This window comes from Sardina pilchardus, chromosome 16 (genome assembly GCF_963854185.1).
Source record: "Sardina pilchardus chromosome 16, fSarPil1.1, whole genome shotgun sequence".
Lineage (NCBI taxonomy): Eukaryota > Metazoa > Chordata > Actinopteri > Clupeiformes > Clupeidae > Sardina > Sardina pilchardus.
This window is the reverse complement of record NC_085009.1, coordinates 21,997,576-22,016,840: the sequence shown is the minus strand read 5'-3', so window position 1 is coordinate 22,016,840 and position 19,265 is coordinate 21,997,576. Positions and strand designations below refer to the sequence as shown.

At 39.9% G+C, this 19,265-nt stretch overlaps 1 protein-coding gene across 2 annotated transcripts in view; it reads left to right on the top strand.

Moving 5' to 3' along the window:
• LOC134060303 (uncharacterized) overlaps positions 1–18,489 on the top strand; it is a 44,931-nt gene extending 26,442 nt beyond the window's left edge. Inside the window, exons 11-26 of one of the 2 annotated variants that reach the window (XM_062516961.1) lie at positions 4,822–5,232; positions 5,597–6,007; positions 6,384–6,791; positions 7,359–7,805; positions 8,486–8,923; positions 9,068–9,487; positions 10,727–11,152; positions 11,530–11,967; positions 12,900–13,157; positions 13,295–13,549; positions 13,708–13,950; positions 14,206–14,463; positions 15,095–15,397; positions 15,827–16,090; positions 16,429–16,512; positions 16,642–18,489. In XM_062516961.1, the coding sequence (XP_062372945.1) occupies positions 4,822–5,232; positions 5,597–6,007; positions 6,384–6,791; positions 7,359–7,805; positions 8,486–8,923; positions 9,068–9,487; positions 10,727–11,152; positions 11,530–11,967; positions 12,900–13,157; positions 13,295–13,549; positions 13,708–13,950; positions 14,206–14,463; positions 15,095–15,397; positions 15,827–16,090; positions 16,429–16,512; positions 16,642–16,708 (5,131 nt within the window). In that variant the 3' untranslated portion in view covers positions 16,709–18,489. Of the gene's footprint in view, positions 1–4,821; positions 5,233–5,596; positions 6,008–6,383; positions 6,792–7,358; positions 7,806–8,485; positions 8,924–9,067; positions 9,488–10,726; positions 11,153–11,529; positions 11,968–12,899; positions 13,158–13,294; positions 13,550–13,707; positions 13,951–14,205; positions 14,464–15,094; positions 15,398–15,826; positions 16,091–16,428; positions 16,513–16,641 lie in introns of those variants that run through there. The other variant, XR_009935158.1, reaches the window with a different exon arrangement.
• Positions 18,490–19,265: the final 776 nt, after the last annotated feature.

Genomic DNA, 19,265 nt, shown 5'->3' with positions numbered 1-19,265 from the left:
ATGCTAACAATGATAACCAGGTTGATTGGTTTACTTGGCTAATGATTTTTAACAGTAATGCTAAAAATGCTAACAATGCTAACAAAGCTAACCACATTGATTAGCTAATCATTTTTAGCAGTTATGCTAAAAATGCTAACTATGCTAACCAGGTTGATTAGCTAACTTAGGTAATCATTTTAGCAATTATGCTAAAAATGCTAATTATGCTAACCATGCTAACTAGCTAACTTGCTACTGAGGACTTTTATTTTGAAACATTTGTTGATAGGGTATCCATGACTGCCAATATCAGGAATAAAGAAGTTACTGTAGTAAAATCATGTTGGTTGCTATGGAAACGGTCATAAACGCTTAATTTTGATGGTTGTTAGGTACATGGAGGTCTCATGTAGTTGACTGGAGGCATAGTTGATGATAACTGACAGTTGGAATGGTTGAACAGTTAAATAGTTGAGTAGTTTCAATGGTTAAATGATTTATTAGTGTATTATTGCAGTGAGGACTTTTATTTTGAAACGGTTGTGGAAAGAGGAACAAGAGTTTAACAGGATATGTAGTCTTCACAGAGAGATTGTATGCTTAAAGCCTGAGAGAGAGAGGGCTGCTGCAGGTGGGGCTGGCCACCTGGCATAAGATTCTAATTGCTTAACGACCCGATTGTGATGTCATAGAGGCCAATGTTAAGTCTATGGGGAAATTTGTAATAGTTTTTAAATTATAGTTTAAAAAGGATAAAAGTTAAAAAGTTGAAAAATACATGGCAGCATTCCCCTATTTAAGACCTACGTTGCGACGTTTGAATGAAGTTTCTAGGTTAAACGGTTCAAGCTGAATAGAAAAAATGAAATTGGTAAGCGGAATAATAATAACTAGAAATGCAATTCCAAGGAATTACCAGTGCATGAAAATGCAAGAATATATAGATAGGTTGATTAGCTAACTTAGCTAATCATTTCTAGCAATTATGTTAAAAATGCTAACTACGTTAACAATGTCAACTATGCTAACAATGCCAACCAGGTTGATTAGCTAACTTAGCTAATCATTTCTAGCAGTTATGCTAAAAATGCTAACTATGCTAACAATGCTAACTATGTTAGCAATGCTAACTAGGTTGATTAGCTAACTTAGCTAATCATTTCTAGCAGCTATGCTAAAAATGCTAACGATGTTAACTATGCTAACCATGCTAACTAGCTAACTTGCTACTGAGGACTTTTATTTTGAAACATTTGTTGATAGGGTATCCATGGCTGCCACTATCAGGAATAAAGAAGTTACTGTAGTAAAATCATGTTGGTTGCTATGGAAACGGTCATAAACGCTTAATTTTGATGGTTGCCATGTTGGTTGCCAGGTACATGGAGGTCTCATGTAGTTGACTGGAGGCATAGTTGATGATAACTGACAGTTGGAATGGTTGAACAGTTAAATAGTTGAGTAGTTTCAATGGTTAAATGATTTAATAGTGTATTATTGCAGTGAGGACTTTTATTTTGAAACGGTTGTGGAAAGACGAAACAGGTTAACAGGATATGTAGTCTTCACAGAGAGTTGTATGCTTAAAGCCTGAGAGAGAGAGGGCTGCTGCAGGTGGGGCTGGCCACCTGGCATAAGATTCTAATTGCTTAACGACCCGACTGTGATGTCATAGAGGCCAATGTTAAGTCTATGGGGAAATTTTTAATAGTTTTTAATTTATAGTTTAAAAAGTATAAAAGTTACAAAGTTGAAAAATACTTAGCAGCATGCCCCTATTGAAGACCTACGTTACAACGTTTGAATGAAGTTTCTAGGTTAAACGGTTCAAGCTGAATAGAAAAAATGAATTTGGTAAGCGGAATAATAATAAGAAGAAGAAGAAGAAGAAGCCTAGGAAGAACAGTACAGTGCATTTTCATGCACTGTAACTAGAAATGCAATTCCAAGGAATTACCAGTGCATGAAAATGCAAAAAAAATATAGATAGATAATGTAGATATGGTTAATAAGGTGTAGCTAGGGTAAACATGGTGGTTGCAGAGTTTAAAGAAAGCTGATAGTGTGAAGTTAGACAGTTTAAAGCTTAAACATTCCAGTTCTAACCTAACTAATGATTTCTAACAAATGTTAGAAACAGATGCTGTAAACAGATGTTAACTATGCTAACACTGATAACCATTGGTTATCATTAGCTAAGTTATGGTAATCATTAACTTAGCTAATGATTTCTAGCAGTTATGGTAAAAATGCTAACAATGTTAGCACTGCTAACTATGTTAACAATGTTGATTAGCTGACTTAGTTGATGATTTCTAGCAGTTATTCTAAAAATGCTAACTATGTCAACAATGCTAACTAGGTTGATTAGCTAACTTAGCTAATCATTTCTAGCAGCTATGCTAAAAAATGCTAACAATGCTAACTATGCTAACCATGCTAACTAGCTAACTTGCTACTGAGGACTTCTATTTTGAAACATTTGTTGATAGGGTTTCCATGGCTGTCACTATCAGGAATAAAGAAGTTACTATAGTAAAATAATGTTGGTTGTTATGGAAACGGTCATAAACGCTTAATTTTAATGGTTGCTATGTACATGGAGGTCTCATGTAGTTGACTGAAGGCATAGTTGAAGATAACCGACAGTTGGAATGGTTGAACAGTTAAATAGTTGAGTAGTTTCAATGGTTAAATGATTTAATAGTGTATTATTGCAGTGAGGACTTTTATTTTGAAACAGTTGTGGAAAGAGAGTTCAACAGGATATGTAGTCTTCACAGAGAGATTGTATGCCTAAAGCCTGAGAGAGAGAGCTGCTGCAGGTGGAGCTGGCCACCTGGCATAAGATTCTAATTGCTTAATGATCCGATTGTGATGTCATAGAGGCCAATGTTAAGTCTATGGGGAAATTTTTAATAGTTTTTAATTTATAGTTTAAAAAGTATAAAAGTTACAAAGTTGAAAAATACTTAGCAGCATTCCCCTATTTAAGACCTACGTTGCGACGTTTGAATGAAGTTTCTAAGTTAAACGGTTCAAGCTGAATAGAAAAAATGAATTTGGTAAGCGGAATAATAATAAGAAGAAGAAGAAGAAGAAGCCTAGGAAGAACAGTACAGTGCATTTTCATGCACTGTAACTAGAAATGCAATTCCAAGGAATTACCAGTGCATGAAAATGCAAAAATATATAGATAGATAATGTAGATATGGTTACTAAGGTGTAGCTAGGGTAAACATGGTGGTTGCATAGTTTAAAGACAGTTGATGTGTGAAGGTAGACAGTTTAAAGCTTAAACATTCCAGTTGTAACTTAACTAATGATTTCTAAAAGGTATGTTAAAATGTTATCTAACTATGTTAACAATGATAACCAGGTTGATTGGTTTACTTAACTAATGATTTCTAACAGTTATGGTAAAAATGCTAACAATGCTAACAATGTTAACTATGCTAACAATGTTAACCAGGTTGATTAGCTAACCTAGCTAATGATTTCTATCAGTTATGCTAAAAATGCTAACTATGCTAACCATGCTAACCAGGTTGATTAGCTAACTTAGCTAATCATTTCTAACAGTTATGTAAACAATGCTAACTATGATAACAATGCTAACTATGTTAACAATGCTAACTAGGTTGATTAGCTAACTTAGCTAATCATTTCTAACAGCTATGCTAAAAATGCTAACTATGCTAACAGTGTTAACTATGCTAACCATGCTAACTAGGTTGATTAGCTAACTTAGCTAAACATTTCTAGCAGCTATGTTAAAAATGCTAACTATGCTAACAATGCTAACTATGCTAACCATGCTAACTAGCTACTGAGGACTTCTATTTTGAAACATTTGTTGATAGGGTATCCATGGCTGCCACTATCAGGAATAAAGAAGTTACTGTAGTAAAATCCTGTTGGTTGCTATGGAAACGGTCATAAACGCTTCATTTTAATGGTTGCTATGTTGGTTGCTAGGTACATGGAGGTCTCATGTAGTTGACTGGAGGCATAGTTGATGATAACTGACAGTTGGAATGGTTGAACAGTTAAATAGTTGAGTAGTTTCAATGGTTAAATGATTTAATAGTGTATTATTGCAGTGAGGACTTTTATTTTGAAACAGTTGTGGAAAGAGGAAACAGTTAACAGGATATGTAGTCTTCACAGAGAGATTATATGCTTAAAGCCTGAGAGAGAGAGAGAGAGCTGCTGCAGGTGGGGCTGGCCACCTGGCATAAGATTCTAATTGCTTAACGACCCGACTGTGATGTCATAGAGGCCAATGTTAAGTCTATGGGGAAATTTGTAATAGTTTTTAATTTATAGTTTAAAAAGTATAAAAGTTACAAAGTTGAAAAATACTTAGCAGCATGCCCCTATTGAAGACCTACGTTGCAACGTTTGAATGAAGTTTCTAGGTTAAACGGTTCAAGCTGAATAGAAAAAATGAATTTGGTAAGCGGAATAATAATAAGAAGAAGCCTAGGAAGAACAGTACAGTGCATTTTCATGCACTGTAATAAGAAGTCTTGGAAGAACAGTACAGTGCATTTTCATGCACTGTAATAAGAATACTTGGGATAACAGTAGAGTGCATTTTCATGCACTCTAATAAGAATACTTGGGATAACAGTAGAGTGCATTTTCATGCACTCTAATAAACACCTTATATAAGATAATGTGTTTACTGTGTGTGTGTGTGTGTGTGTGTGTTGTCAATAGTTAAGTATTGTTGACTGTGTAACCTACTGTACAATGTTATACTGTATATCAGATTGTTAGAGTTGAGGGATAATCCTCTCCCTTCTCTCTTCCCTCTTCTGTGTTGTTAAACAGCTTCACTTCACCACAGTATGTGAGAATGTCCTCGGAGGAGTGGGCACTTAGTGTGAGATCATCCCATCGGCATTTATGTCTGCAAGCAGCTCTCTATGAGTGGACATCTGTCAGGACATTGATAACACTCTTCAGAGTTGACAATGAATCCGATTTCCTTTTGGATCTGTACCATTATGTGAGGGACTATGAGTATCGAATTGGCAGGAGTCTCATTCCAGCACTGCGACCAGTTTATCAGTCAATTCCTGCAGTCTGGTCCATAGACCTCTCAAAGAGAAAGGCCTCTCTCTTCCTAGAAGTGCTGAAACTCCAAACACAGAAGAAACCAGTAGAGCTGAGAGGCTGGTCAGGTGAAGAGAGTGAAGTGAGGAGTTTCCTTCAGTGTCTGCCCTTCATCTCACAGCTTAGGTGTGTGAACATTTCTTTTCATTCTACATACAATATATTGGCTAGTCCGTCATCATACAAAAGCATGTAAGGAAATATGAACATTATTTTATGTATTTCTTCAGATTAGGTTTACCCATCTCACTGCTGATGTACTGTATGTGAGGTGATTGTTTCTTTATAGATACAATACAACAAATGTAACCAATTTATCAAACACCTTATCTAAGTGAATATGTTCACTGTGTGTGTGTGTGTGTGTGTGTGTGTGTGTGTGTGTAGTCAATAGTTAAATATTGTTGACTGTGTAACTTACAATGTTATGTATCAGATTGTTAGAGTGTAGGAATAATCCTCTCCCTCCCTCTTCTGTGTTGTTAAACAGCTTCACTCCGCCACAGTTTGTGGGAATATCCTTGGAGGAGTGGGAACATAGTGTGAGATCATCCCATCTACATTTATGTCTGCAAGCAGCTCTCTATGAGTGGATGTCTGTCAGGACATTGATTACACTCTTCAGAGTTGACAATGAATTTGATTTCCTCTTGGATCTGTACTATTATGTGAGGGACTATGAGTATCGAATTGGCAGGAGTCTCATCACAGCACTGCAACCAGTTTATCAGACCATTACTGCTGTCTGGTCCATAGACCTCTCCAAGAGAAAGGCCTCCCTCCTCCTAGAAGTGCTTAAACTCCAAACACAGAAGAAACCAGTACAGCTGCTAGGCTGGTCAGATGAAGAGAGTGAAGTGAGGAGTTTCCTTCAGTGTCTTCCCTACATATCACAGCTCAGGTGTGTGAACATTTTCTTTTCATTCTGCATTAGATGTAAGGAAATCATGGATTTCATCAGGTTAGGTTTACCCATCTCACAGCTGACGTGTGTGAGTTAATTGTTTTTATCCAGATATAACAAATGTAACTGATATCATTAACACTGTATTTGTTGTGTGTGTGTGTGTGTGTGTGTGTGTGTGTGTGTGTGTGTGTGTGTGTGTGTGTGTGTGTGTGTGTGTGTGTGTGTGTGTGTGTCTGTGTCTGTGTCTGTGTCTGTGTCTGTGTCTGTGTCTGTCTGTGTCTGTGTCTGTGTCTGTGTCTGTGTCTGTGTCTGTGTCTGTGTGTGTGTGTGTGTGTGTGTGTTTGTTTGTTTGTGTGTGTATGTTAAACAGCTTCACTCCACCACAGTCTGAGGGGATGTCCTTGGAGGAGTGGGAACATTGTGTTAAATCTTCCCATCGGCATTTATGTCTGCAAGCAGCTCTCTATGAGTGGACATCTGTCAGGACATTGATTACACTCTTCAGAGTTGACAATGAATCCGATTTCCTCTTGGATCTGTGCTATCATATGAGGAACTATGGGTCACAAATTGAGCATCTCATTCCAGCACTGCGACAAGTTTATCAGGCTATTCCTGCAGTCTGGTCTATTGATCTATCAGAGAGAAAGGCCTCCGTCCTCCTAGAAGTGCTGAAACTCCAAACACAGAAGAGACCAGTAGAGCTGAGAGGCTGGTCAGATGAAGAGAGTGAAGTGAGGAGTTTCCTTCAGTGTCTGCCCTACATCTCACAGCTCAGGTGTGCTAAAATTTCATTTACCACCCCAAATCAGAAAAAGTTGGGACATTGTGTAAAATGCAAATAAAAACAGTGTGATAATCTGCAAATCTTGTGCAAAAAGGAGATAGACAACATATTACATTTTGAAAATGACAAATTTGTCTATTTCATAGAAAACATACCTTCATTTTTGTTGTTATAGAATTTTTTGTGTGTATGAATAGAATAGAATATATACTTTTTTGATCCCGTGAGGGAAATTCAGTTCTCTGCATTTAACCCAATTTAACCGAATTAGTGAACACACAGCACACAGTGAAAACACAGTGAGGTGAATCACACAACCCAGAGCAGTGAGCTCCCTGCCCAACCAGCGGCGCTCGGGGAGCAGTGAGGGGTTAGGTGCCTTGCTCAAGGGCACTTCAGCCGTGGTGGACTGGTCGGGGATCGAACCGGCAACCCTCCGGTTACAAGCCCGATGCGCTAACCAGTACACCACGGCTGCCCACGTGTATGTGTGTCTGTTTGTGAATATTGGGTCAATATTGTTGCCTTATCCTAAGTAATTGTGTTTCTTCACTTTAGATTCACAGAGGTTGACCTAAGGGAGGATTCAGAGGGAGTGCTCCAGTTCCTGCTGGATCTGAGTGTAGCAGCAGCTGTATCTGATTTAGCTGCAGGAGAGAGTTTCTCTGAGCTCTTGTGCTCTGTGTGCACCTTCCCTTTTGAGAAGATTGATGAGTGGGATGATAATGAGAATAGTTCTCATTATGACTTCCTGCTGAATCTGTATTTCCATGTCAAGAACATTGAGATTAAGACGGGAAGGATTTTCCTTCCTAGACTTCATCCATTTTACCAGTCAGCTCCTGGCATCTGGTCCATAGACCTCTCAAAGAGAAAGGCCTCTCTCCTCCTAGAAGTGCTGAAACTCCAAACACAGAAGAAACCAGTAGAGCTGAGAGGCTGGTCAGATAAAATGACTGAAGTGAGGAGTTTCCTTCAGTGTCTGCCCTACATCTCACAGCTCAGGTGTGTTCACGTTTCAGTTCATTCCACATTTAAGCTTAATTGTTTTTTCCTTCTTTATATTACAGAATGTAAAGGAATGTTATATGTATAGATCTTACCCATTTTGGTTAAAAAAAAAAAAAAATCTTTTCACAACTGAGATGTGTGAAGTGATTATTTCATTTCAGATGGTGTGTGTGCGTGTGCGTGTGCGTGTGTGTGTGTGTGTGTGTGTATGTGTGTGTGTGTGTGTGTGTGTGTGTGTACGTGTGTGCACGTGCTGTTTGTGCAAGTGTTATTAGTTAATTGTTAATTTTGTGAATGATCATACAATAACAGGAACAAGAATAGCACAAAAATATCTCAAATTGTAATTTCAACACACTTAAAATGTTATAGAAGTAGCATTTCCATTAGTTGTGGGTTATTTAATGTGTTTTCACTGTTCTGACACTAATGATTTTTTCAGATTCCAAGTTTGTGGAAGTGTTGAAATTAAAACATTAGACAATAAATTAGAACATTTATGTCCCTCCCTAGTCCCTTCTTAAAGCTATGTTGTCTTTTCCTTCATCATAATAAACCATATAAAGGAATGTTATATTTTATGCATCATATACATTTTTAGCAGTTGTTGTTTGTGTTGTGAGTAGTTCAACACAGTTGACTTTATAAACTGTCTTTGAATTTCTTCCTTTTAGTTTCTGGGATATGTCTGGTGAAGAAGAATTGTTCAACTTTCTGGCGAATCTGAGTGTAGCAGCAGCTGAGTGTGATGCAGCTACAGGAGAGAGTTTCTCTGAGCTCTTATCTTCTGTGTGCAGCTACAGCACATTCCCTATTTCCGGGGCGGATTATGCCTCTTATCATACACAATTTCAGAATAATTTCCTGTTGAATCTTTACTCACACATGAAGGAAACCAAAACCAGCAGAAGTGTCTACTCACTATTGCAGTCAGTGTACCAGTCAGCTCCTGCAGTCTGGTCCGTAGACCTTTCAGAGAGAAAGGCCTCCCTCCTCCTAGAAGTGCTGAAATTCCAAACACAGAAGAAACCAGTACAGCTGAGAGGCTGGTCAGATGAAGAGAGTGAAGTGAGGAGTTTCCTTCAGTGTTTACCCTACATCTCACAACTCAGGTGTGTGTGTGTGTGTGTGTGTGTGTGTGTGTGTGTGTGTGTGTGTGTGTGTGTGTGTGGGTGTGGGTGGGTGTGTGTGTGTTAGAGTTGAGGGATAAACCTCTGACATGTCTGTTCCCTCCTCTGTGTTGTCTATTGAAACAGATTTACTCCACCACAGTTTGAGAGAACGTCCTTGGAGGAGTGGGAACAGGTTAAATCTGTCTGTTTGAGTCTGTGTCTACAAGCATCTCTCTGTGAGACAGAATCTCTTCTCACCACTGTCAGGTCACTGCTTACACTCTCCAGTGTTTACAATGAATCTGAAATTCTCTTGGATCTGTACTGCTATGTGAGGGACTATGAGTCACAAATTGGCAGGAGTCTCATTCCAGCTCTGCAACCAGTTTGTCAGTTAATTCCTGCAGTCTGGTCCATAGACCTCTTAGAGAGAAAGGCCTCCCTCTTCCTAGAAGTGCTGAAACTCCAAACACAGAAGAAACCAGTAGAGCTGCTTGGCTGGTCAGATGAAGAGTGTGAAGTGAGGAGTTTCCTTCAGTGTCTGCCCTTCATCTCACAACTGAAGTGAGTACAGTGATTTGTAACATTTGAGTGTGTGTGTGTGTGTGTGTGTGTGTGTGTGTGTGTGTGTGTGTGTGTGTGTGTGTGTGTGTGTGTGTGTGTGTGTGTGTGTCTATTCTGTTGGGACTTGGAAGTCATACAAATGGTAAAAGAAATGTAATTGAGGTTACCAATCTCCTTTAATAGAAAACATGCCGATAATGTCTTCTACAAAATAGCCAGGCTTAAGAAAAACAGTTAAACATTAAGCAACACAAGTGAGGAGTTTTCTTGAGTGTTTCCTTGTATCTCACAACTGAAATGAGTACAGTGATTATTGATAATTGGTTGCATATTAGCGTAGTATGTATGTGTGTATGTATGTGTGTGTGTGTGTGTGTATGTCTGTGTGTGTGTTGTAGTTAATTATTCAAATGAAAAAATGTGTAATTAAGGTTACCACTGTCTTCTTGAAAATAGGGATATTCATGCATCACATACATTTTTGGGCACCATAAAACATCCATCTCACAACTGGGGATGTGTGAAGTGATTGTTTTGTTCTAGATAGCCTAGTTAGTGTTTTTGTATCTGAACGTGTGTGCGTGTGTGTGTGTGTGTGTGTGTGTGTGTGTGTGCGTGCGTGTGCATGTGCGTGTGTGCCGTGCCCTGCATTTCAAAACTCAGGTGTGTGAAGAACTCATTTAATTCAAAATTGAAGATATGTTGATATTAAAGATATTAAAACATGTTTAGAATGTGTTAGATTAGGGCTACTTTATGTCCTGATCCCATGGGTTTTGGTCTTCCATGGAGACATGCAAAGTGACGCTCTTTCCAGATTTAATCTGTTTGTTACATCACTTCCATTTGTTATCAGTTAATACATTTGTGTGTGTGTGTGTGTGTGTGTGTATGTTGTTAGTACAGTACTTCAAGTACTGCTCCTGCTCCATTTCTGTAATAATAGTGAATCTTTGGATCTACATTAATGTGTGTGTGTGTGTGTGTGTGTGTGTGTGTGTGTGTGCGCGCGCGCGCATGTGTGTGTATGTATGTGTGCGTGCATACGTGTGTGTGTGTGTGTGTGTGTGTGTGTGTGTGTGTGTGTTGTTACTATAATTCCTTTCCAGAAACAAACTTCACTGCTCCTGTCTGTAAGATGTTAATTAGATATTTAATGTGATGATTACTTTTATCATTTCCATTAGTTGTGGGTTATTTAATGTGTTTTCACTGTTCTGACACTAATGATTTTTTCAGATTCCAAGAGGATTGTGTAAACGGAATGCTCCAGTTCCTGCTGAAGCTGAGTGTAGCGGCAGCTGAGTATGATGCTGCTGCAGGAGAGAGTTTCTCTGAGCTCTTGTCCTCTGTGTGTACCTTCCCTTTTGAGAGGACTGATGAGGAGTATGGCTATGAGTATCTAGATTTTCTCCTGGATCTGTGTTCCCGTGTCAAGGACATTGAGATTAAAACAGGCAAACGTCTCCTGCCTCCATTTAAGCCATTTTACCAGTCAGGTCCTGAACACTGGCTTATAAACCCAAGAAGGAGAAAGAGCTCCATTTTACTCGAAGTGCTGAAACTCCAAAAAGAGAAGAAATCAGTAGAGGTGTTATATTTTCCAGATGAAGAGAGTGAAGTGAGGAGTTTCCTTCAGTGTCTTCCCTACATCTCACAACTCAGGTGGGTGCAATTTTAGTTTCCCTCCATTGTTAATGTTGCATTTTCCTTCATCACATTAAACCATGTAAACGAATATATTATGTGCATCACATCATTTTTTGGCCACCATAAAACATCCATCCCATAATTGGGGATGTGTGTGTGTGTGTGTGTGTGTGTGTGTGTGTGTGTGTGTGTGTGTGTGTGTGTGTGTATATGTGTGTGTGTGTGTGTGTGTGTGTGTGTGTGTGTGTGTGTGTGTGTGTGTGTGTGAGAGAGAGTGTGTGTGTGTGTGAGTGTTGTTTGTACAGTTGTTCAGCACAGTTGACTTTGTAAACTGTCTTAGATTTTGTCTGACTTGTAGAACTATACTAACTGCTTGACTCTCTTCATCTTAGTTTCTGGGATGATATGTCTGAAGAAACCATTTTCAACGTCCTGGCGAATCTGAGTGTAGCAGCAGCTGAGTGTGATGCAGCTACAGGAGAGAGTTATTCTGAGCTCTTATCTTCTGTGTGCAGCTACAGCACATTCCCTATTTCCGGGGCGGATTATGCCTCTTATCATACACAATTTCAGAATAATTTCCTGTTGAATCTTTACTCACACATGAAGGAAACCAAAACCAGCAGAAGTGTCTACTCACTATTGCAGTCTGTGTACCAGTCAGCTCCTGCAGTCTGGTCCATAGACCTCTCAAAGAGAAAGGCCTCCCTCCTCCTAGAAGTGCTGAAACTCCAAACACAGAAGAAACCAGTAGAGCTGAGAGGCTGGTCAGATGAAGAGAGTGAAGTGAGGAGTTTCCTTCAGTGTCTGCCCTACATCTCACAGCTCAGGTGTGTGAAGATTTCATTTCAATCCACATTTAATCTATGTTAGCTTTTTCTTCATCATATTAAAACATGTAAAGTAATGTTTTTTCTAAAACGGATAGTTCCGGTCCTTGATTGTGATTGGCTGAATCGCGTTCGATGCCGTTGTAAATATCATGATAAACTCACACCTTGACCGCATTTCGTTCTATAGTAATGCGCTAGCACAAAACTAGCAGTGGCTGCGTCTTGTTGTTGCATGGCAACCATTCATAAGGAGGGAATATATTTCTTGGCGGAAGAAAGATTATCTATGGATACATCGTTACATTGTCGTTGCTGTGCCTTCGTTTCATGAAATCTTGCTAGATCGACGTAGTAACCGTTTTAGAAAAGCAATAAGCCACTCGAGTCCGTGGGTTATACTGTATAATCGAACAGCTAAGGGGGTTTTAGGCACTCCGCTTCGCGTCGTGCCTAACAACGCCCCTTAGCTGTTCGATTATACAGTATAACCCACGGCCTCTCGGGGCTTATTGCTTAAATTTATGGTCCTCCTAAAACACCCATTTCACACTTGCGTAAAGTGATTGTTTAATTCCACGTGTGTGTGTGTCTGTCTGTCTGTCTGTCTGTCTGTCTGTCTGTCTGTGTGAATACTTAAATACTGTCGATTTTGTAAACTTCCTTTTGATATGCAACTTTATTCATTATTTAATTCCAAATTGAAGCTATGCTGGCACAAGTGAACATAGTGATTTTTAATAAATGGTTGCATATTGGCCGATATGTTACTGCCATACTTCAATGGATGAACATGGCAATGATATCATCTTGACAATAGGCTTTTAAAAAAAGAAAAACTTGAAACATAAAATGAATGAATGATTATTGAAAGGTTGGTATGTCATTTAATTGCTACAGCATTTAACACAGTCTTCCTTCACATCTCTAAGTCTCCATAGAGCCTATGGTGGAAAGCCTTTCCTATTGGATTGTGCAGCTGGTCAGCTGTCCACAGAGAAACTGATTCATCTGGTTGAGTTACTGGACAACATTGAGCTGAAAAAGGACTTGTTCAGCAGGGAATGCAGATCTTTGGGACGAGTGCTTAGTGTGGCCTCTAAACTGGACCTCACCCTGACACCTAAACACATCTCTCTCAGGGGAGTCAGGCTGCTCTTCAGAGGAGTCACTCACCTCCATAAACTCAGGTGAAAAAACTATGGCAAATATATCATTGTAAAATGTTTTCTCTTTGATACCACTGCAGCTCTGGTACTATTTTGTACAATTAATTGTTTCCAGGCTTACATCATAACCACCAATGATGTTTGTTTCCCTTTATCAGGCTGAATGTCACCATGGTGATGAGACTGGCCCGAGCAATGAGGACGGGGAGAGGTTTGGCTCCAGTCTCTGTTGAGGAGCTCAGTCTGGACCTTGACAGTAAAAAAGTCTCTCAGAGAGCGCTGTCCAGGGTCCTGAGCTGCCTGGCTCTCCTCCTCAGACTCTGGACGGTCCAGTGTCTGGATCTGACCTCTTGCAGGGTCGAAGGTCACTCTCTCATCATCCTGCTCTGTCAACAGGACCCTCTGAAGCTCAGGTGAATCCACATATTTCAGCAACTTGATTTGGTAGCAAATATTTTATGAGTAGAAAACAATCCCATAATTTAAGCATTCCTTTACTTTTGATACCTTACCAGCTTTTACAACTCTCCTTCACGTCAATGTCTCTCTATCCCTCTCTCTGACTCTGCAGACTGAGTAAGGAAAATACGCAACAGCTGTTCATGCTGGTGTCTGATGCACAGGAAATGGAAATCATTGAGTCCTTCCTGAACAAGGTCGGAAGAGACCTGACCTCGTGCACTTTGACCCAGGAAGTGCTCCACCTGCTGAAGCATCACTCTGGACCTGTGACCGTGGACTTCAGGCAGATCAAGATCACTGAGAGGAATATTCGAGACTTCCTTCATATGCTGGACAGGATACAGTTCAAGAGGTAGCAGTGATTAATGATTGACGGAACCACATTTACTGGGAATATTATACATTTTGTTTTCTAAGATGTAGTGTCAATTATACCTTACATTGCGATTGGAGATCCATACAGTAAATGCATAGGAGAAGTATAAAAGTATTAAATTGTTAGCGGCACCAAATACAAACTGAGGATAGACAAGCTGGGTTTTTGGAATTATGTGCTTCTGTTGCATATGAATGCAGAATTACTCAATGGCAATGACTGACTCCTCAGGCTCACCCCAGGATTCATCATGTGCATCATCATGGAGATCTACCAGAGTCGTTCTCCTCAGTATGTGAGCAGCCTGCTGAGATCTACAGAGAACCACATCAACCTGACCACCAGAGGCCTGGATGCTGCTGACTGTGCTGCCCTGCGTTTCACCTTACAGCACAGCCAGGGGGTCAGACTCAACCTGATGTGGACCTCCATACCAGAGGGGGAGCTAGAGAGCCTCCTGCAGCTTCTCAGCAATGTCTCTCAGCTCAGGTCTCAGGAGTTATCAGATTGTAGTTTCTACTAGAGATGATAATTTATAAATTATATGATATTTTAAAAATCCATTTGGCAATGATCAACCAGCACAAATATATTACTAGTGCATTACATTGTCACTGTCATTCTCTTAGTGTTGTGTAGTGTTTTGAATGTGCAGTTCATGAACATGTCAACATGTCAGTAGACTCTAATGAGAGTGATCACTACTATACACTAATCCAGCGAAACACGGAAGTAACACAAAACCGCCATTACTGCGTGCCTGGCTGCTAAGAAATTAGCCTGTTGGTTCCATAGGCGGCTGTTGCAGAAGTTAGCTGTCATTAATACACGTCTTAATACCTTATGGTGTTAATAAATTACCTTCATTGGTAAGTTTTGGTACAGTCTGACATCATTGATCCAATGTTCCCTTTCACCTGACATTTTCATTCATTAGCAGTCCTCTCGTTAGACATTCTCTGACAGGATGCTTTCATTGAAAAGCACAGACAAGACGTCACTCGTCACACTCGCAGGCACGCAGTAATGGCGATATTCAAGATGGCAGCGCCCATAAAGTTCGCGCTGGATTAGTGTATACACTACAGACATCACAGAGTGTGTTGTTCTCTGACTCCAGTGTTGACAGGCAGCTGCTGTTGAGGTTCCTCCACTGCTGTGAGTCCTCAGATGTCCAGCAGGGGGCAGCAGCAGCTCTTCTTCAGGCTCTGCAGCACAGACTTGACTTCTCCTGCTCCTCTGCTATGGACCTGACAGAAGAGACACAGGAACCACCTCTGCACCTGAGACCTGAGGACTGCAGGGTCATCTCCATGGGGATCCTGAGGGTCAGCGTCGACCCTGAGCTCATGCTGATGGACTGTGATGTGGAGGAGGCGGGGCTAGAGCACCTTTTCTCTGTTCTAGAAAGAATCCGTCTGAGGTGAGATGTGACGCTGTGTTCAAAGATGACCATGTGGGTTATTTCTGTTGACCTGAAGGGAAGCCTTTTACGTCTACGTAGAGGAGTGTCAAGTAAACATGACATTGTGACTGGAGATCCATACGCTGATATGAGCAGGACAGTAGTCATCCATTTTAGGTGACATGTGAAGCTACTTTTTTTAAGTTACTTTTTTTCAACTAACCAGAGATGTGGAGAAAAACTACAATCTTCTGATCTCCAGAACAAAATCTCAGACAACTAGACAGAGGACTGTAAAGCATGAAACATTATTGGAGATACATGCATGGTTGTAAAATGATGATGATTGCTATACTGAAATTGTTAGAGAATTGGGTCACCTTTGACATTTACATTCATATTCTCTCTTTCCCTCTCCCTCTCTCTCTCTCTCTCCCTCTCTCTCAGGTGCAGTAAGGGCCAGTTGTTGCAGCTCCTGGTGTGTGTTGGCTCTGAGAGAGAATGTGTGAGGAGAGCCGTGTCTCTCTCCCATGCTGTGGGTGGGGAAGTGGACCTCAGTCACACCGTGCTGGACGCTCGGGCCTGTGGATCTCTGGCGCTATTTCTGGAATATTCTGAGGGGCTGTCAGAACTGGACCTCAGCCACTGCCAGCTCACAGACCAATGCCTGGAGCCACTGCTCCCACATCTGCACAAATCACAGTCCCTGGAGTAAGTGTGTGTGTGTGTGTGTGTGTGTGTGTGTGTGTGTGTGTGTATGTACAGTACACAATAGCTTATCTGTAAGTTGTGTGTAAGTGTTTATGTGTAGTTGTATTTGATTTTGTTTGTACATATGGTTGTTAGTATTTCCTGTGGTGACTTCATGCTCCTTCATGCTGTGTGTGTGTGTGTGTGTGTGAATGTGTGTGTGTGTGTGTGTGTGTGTGTGTGTGTGTGTGTGTGTGTGTGTGTGTGTACATCTGCTTATTTGTAAGTTGTGTAGAACAGTGTTTGTGTAGTTTGTTGTATTTCCTGTCATGACTTCATGCTCTTCCTGCTTCCTCCAGCCTCAGTAACAACAGCCTCACAGATGAAGGGGCTCAGCTGATCTACAATACCGTCAATGCAGCCACATCCATTCAGTCCGTGAGGTTAGTGTGATATTAAAATATTGTACTGTGTACATTTATGAGGTATTGTACTATGTACTGTACATTCATTTTTTATTTAATCGTCAAATTTAATGAATAAGAAAAATGTTCATGTGTTCCTGTCTGCAGACTCTTCAACAATAAGATTCGGAGCAGACAGCTCTTCCAGGGAGACGCACGCTTTGAGCTGCGGTGACCCTGTAGGTGTGCTGCTATCTCCACTGGATTTGACCTGATTCATGCCATACAATGCAGAGGAAAGGGATCACTCTGATGTAGTTTATGTGTTCGGAAGTGAGACAGCTCCAGCTGTGGCATCTGCACCGTGTGCCGGTGATCCAGACTCGATTCCCGCCCTGCGGTCCTTTCCGGATCCCACCCCTACTGTCTCTACCGTTTTCTTCCTGTGATTCTTCACGGTGCTGTTGCATTAAAGGCATAAAAAGAACCCCAACAAAATACTTTTTTAAAAAGAAGTGAGACAGTGTTTGTGCTGTCCCCCCCTAATTTAGCACAAACGCGTCATACATCAGAGCAAATTGCCGTTGAGGTGATTTTAATGGACCAGAGCAGGGGAAAGAAAACATGATTCCCACTGGTCTTTAGTGTAAGAGAACATTGTGGTCCTCACTGGTCAGTCTTTAGTGTAAGAAGACATTGTGGTCCGGTCAGTCATTAGTGTAGGGAGACATTGTGGTCTTCACTGGTCAGTCTGTAGTGTGTAGGAAGAAAATTATCTAAAGAAAATGATACTTGATAAATCTTTCAAATACATTACAAGAAAAGTATTTTTGAATGCTTAGGGATATATTGTGTCTTGCCTCAACCATTGTGCCTTACAATTTAACTGATGTTGTGCTGTACATTTTCTATCTATATAGCCATACTGCTGATGTATGTTGTTTTATTTCAGGACAATTGATAGATAGATAGATAGATAGATAGATACAGTAGATAGATAGATAGATACTTTATTGATCCCCAAGGGGAAATTCAAGGTCCCAGCAGCTTAAGACACCACACACAACATATAATACAATGTAAACAGGAAAATACAAAGCAAATCAACAAATCAACATGACTAAAGGAGCAGTAAAATACTATGGATAAGATGTGCATGAATGTACTGAGGATTGGTACTGTGATCCAGTATGAGGTATGTGTCAAGTTGGTAGTGCAAATAAGTCCAACAGTGCAAGATTAAATTCTAGTGACCAGCAATAAATATGTACAGTACAAAATGTAAAATGTAAGCTTAGTAAATCAAAAAAACTCCATTGTTGGATGATTGTAAAGTGTCTGCATGACATGATCACTTAAAAAAAAAAAAAAAAAAAGTCCTGTGTCTCCTTACTGTCTCTGTCTCCTTGCCATTGTTGGGATGGTGTCAAATATTAGATGAGTCTATCAATAATCCATCAACAGAACAGTGATCAGTTTGTCCTCATTAAAATACTGTATGTTTTCATGCCATTTCCTATAGATCAAGGAAGCTTTACAGTGCACTCTTGATACTTGAAGCTGTAAAGGCCTATATCATAACATTGTAACTCTTTCTATATACAATCATTACTTGAATTGTAATTTATTATTTACAATGTGTTTACAATGCTTTATGGATGCATACTTTATAATACTGTTACCAGAATTTGTTATCACACTAGACTATGATAACTTGAGGTTTGTAATTTCAAAGGTACTATTTGTATTTCAAAGACACTGTTTGTATTGGGTGCAAGTTTACAGCTAGCCAGCAGAAGGTGTGATATGTACAGTATAATGAGATCATGTGTTTGGGTCATTTTTTTATTTAGTTTCTCAGTATGAACTGTGCTATAGGACATGGGAGAGTTCAACAGAGAGGGCAAAACCCTGCCAGCGTGAATGTTCAGCACTGCAATGTTCCTCCATGGAAAAAAATCACACTTTCTAACTTGCGGTATATCTGCTACATCAATAAACTTTTTTAACATTCCAGATCTGCTCTGAAAGCATGTTTATTGTAGTCTCCTGAAGCTGTACACTCATACATTCACTATAATGTTGTAAATCATGAAGATAGACGTCACTCTGGCCGTCTCTCCAGTATTAAGTCTTGTACTGCAATTCCACAACAGCGCACTCAGTTCTGTCTGAAACGTGACTTGTGCTCTGACAAACTCCATATTGAATGCTGCAGGATGTAGGATTTGTGTGGAACGTTTATATACATACAACTATATATATCTATATATGACTATATCAGTCAAATGCCTTAATGTTTGAAGTTATTAATCTGCTTCTATGACCCAACATGTACTCTTTCAGCTCCCTCTAGTGGTTAATACCTGAAACTGCAGTCACACAGAATAGTGGGTGAAATGGAGACCGGGTTACCATTCCACAATGAGCTCACAAATTAAAACATCATAAACCTAAAACATGATAAGATAATGTTATGGATGGATGCCCCACTATTTCCAATCACCATTGATCCTGAATTTCTGTGTGCCCACATGTCAATGTGTGCTTACTAGTGTGTATTTTCTTTTCCGGCCATGTTTTCATTTTCATACATTTTCATTTTTCTCTCAATAGTTTTAGTTTTGGCTATCTTATATTTGAAAAGTGATTTCCTTCTCAAGACTCTAATTCCCCAAGACTGAGAGAGGGTTCCCTGAGGTAAAAGGAAGACTGCAGGTAAAGAGAAAGAGAATTGACATGTGGAGCGGGTATGGAAATCTCCCAGTTTTGTATAAACAATTATTAAACAC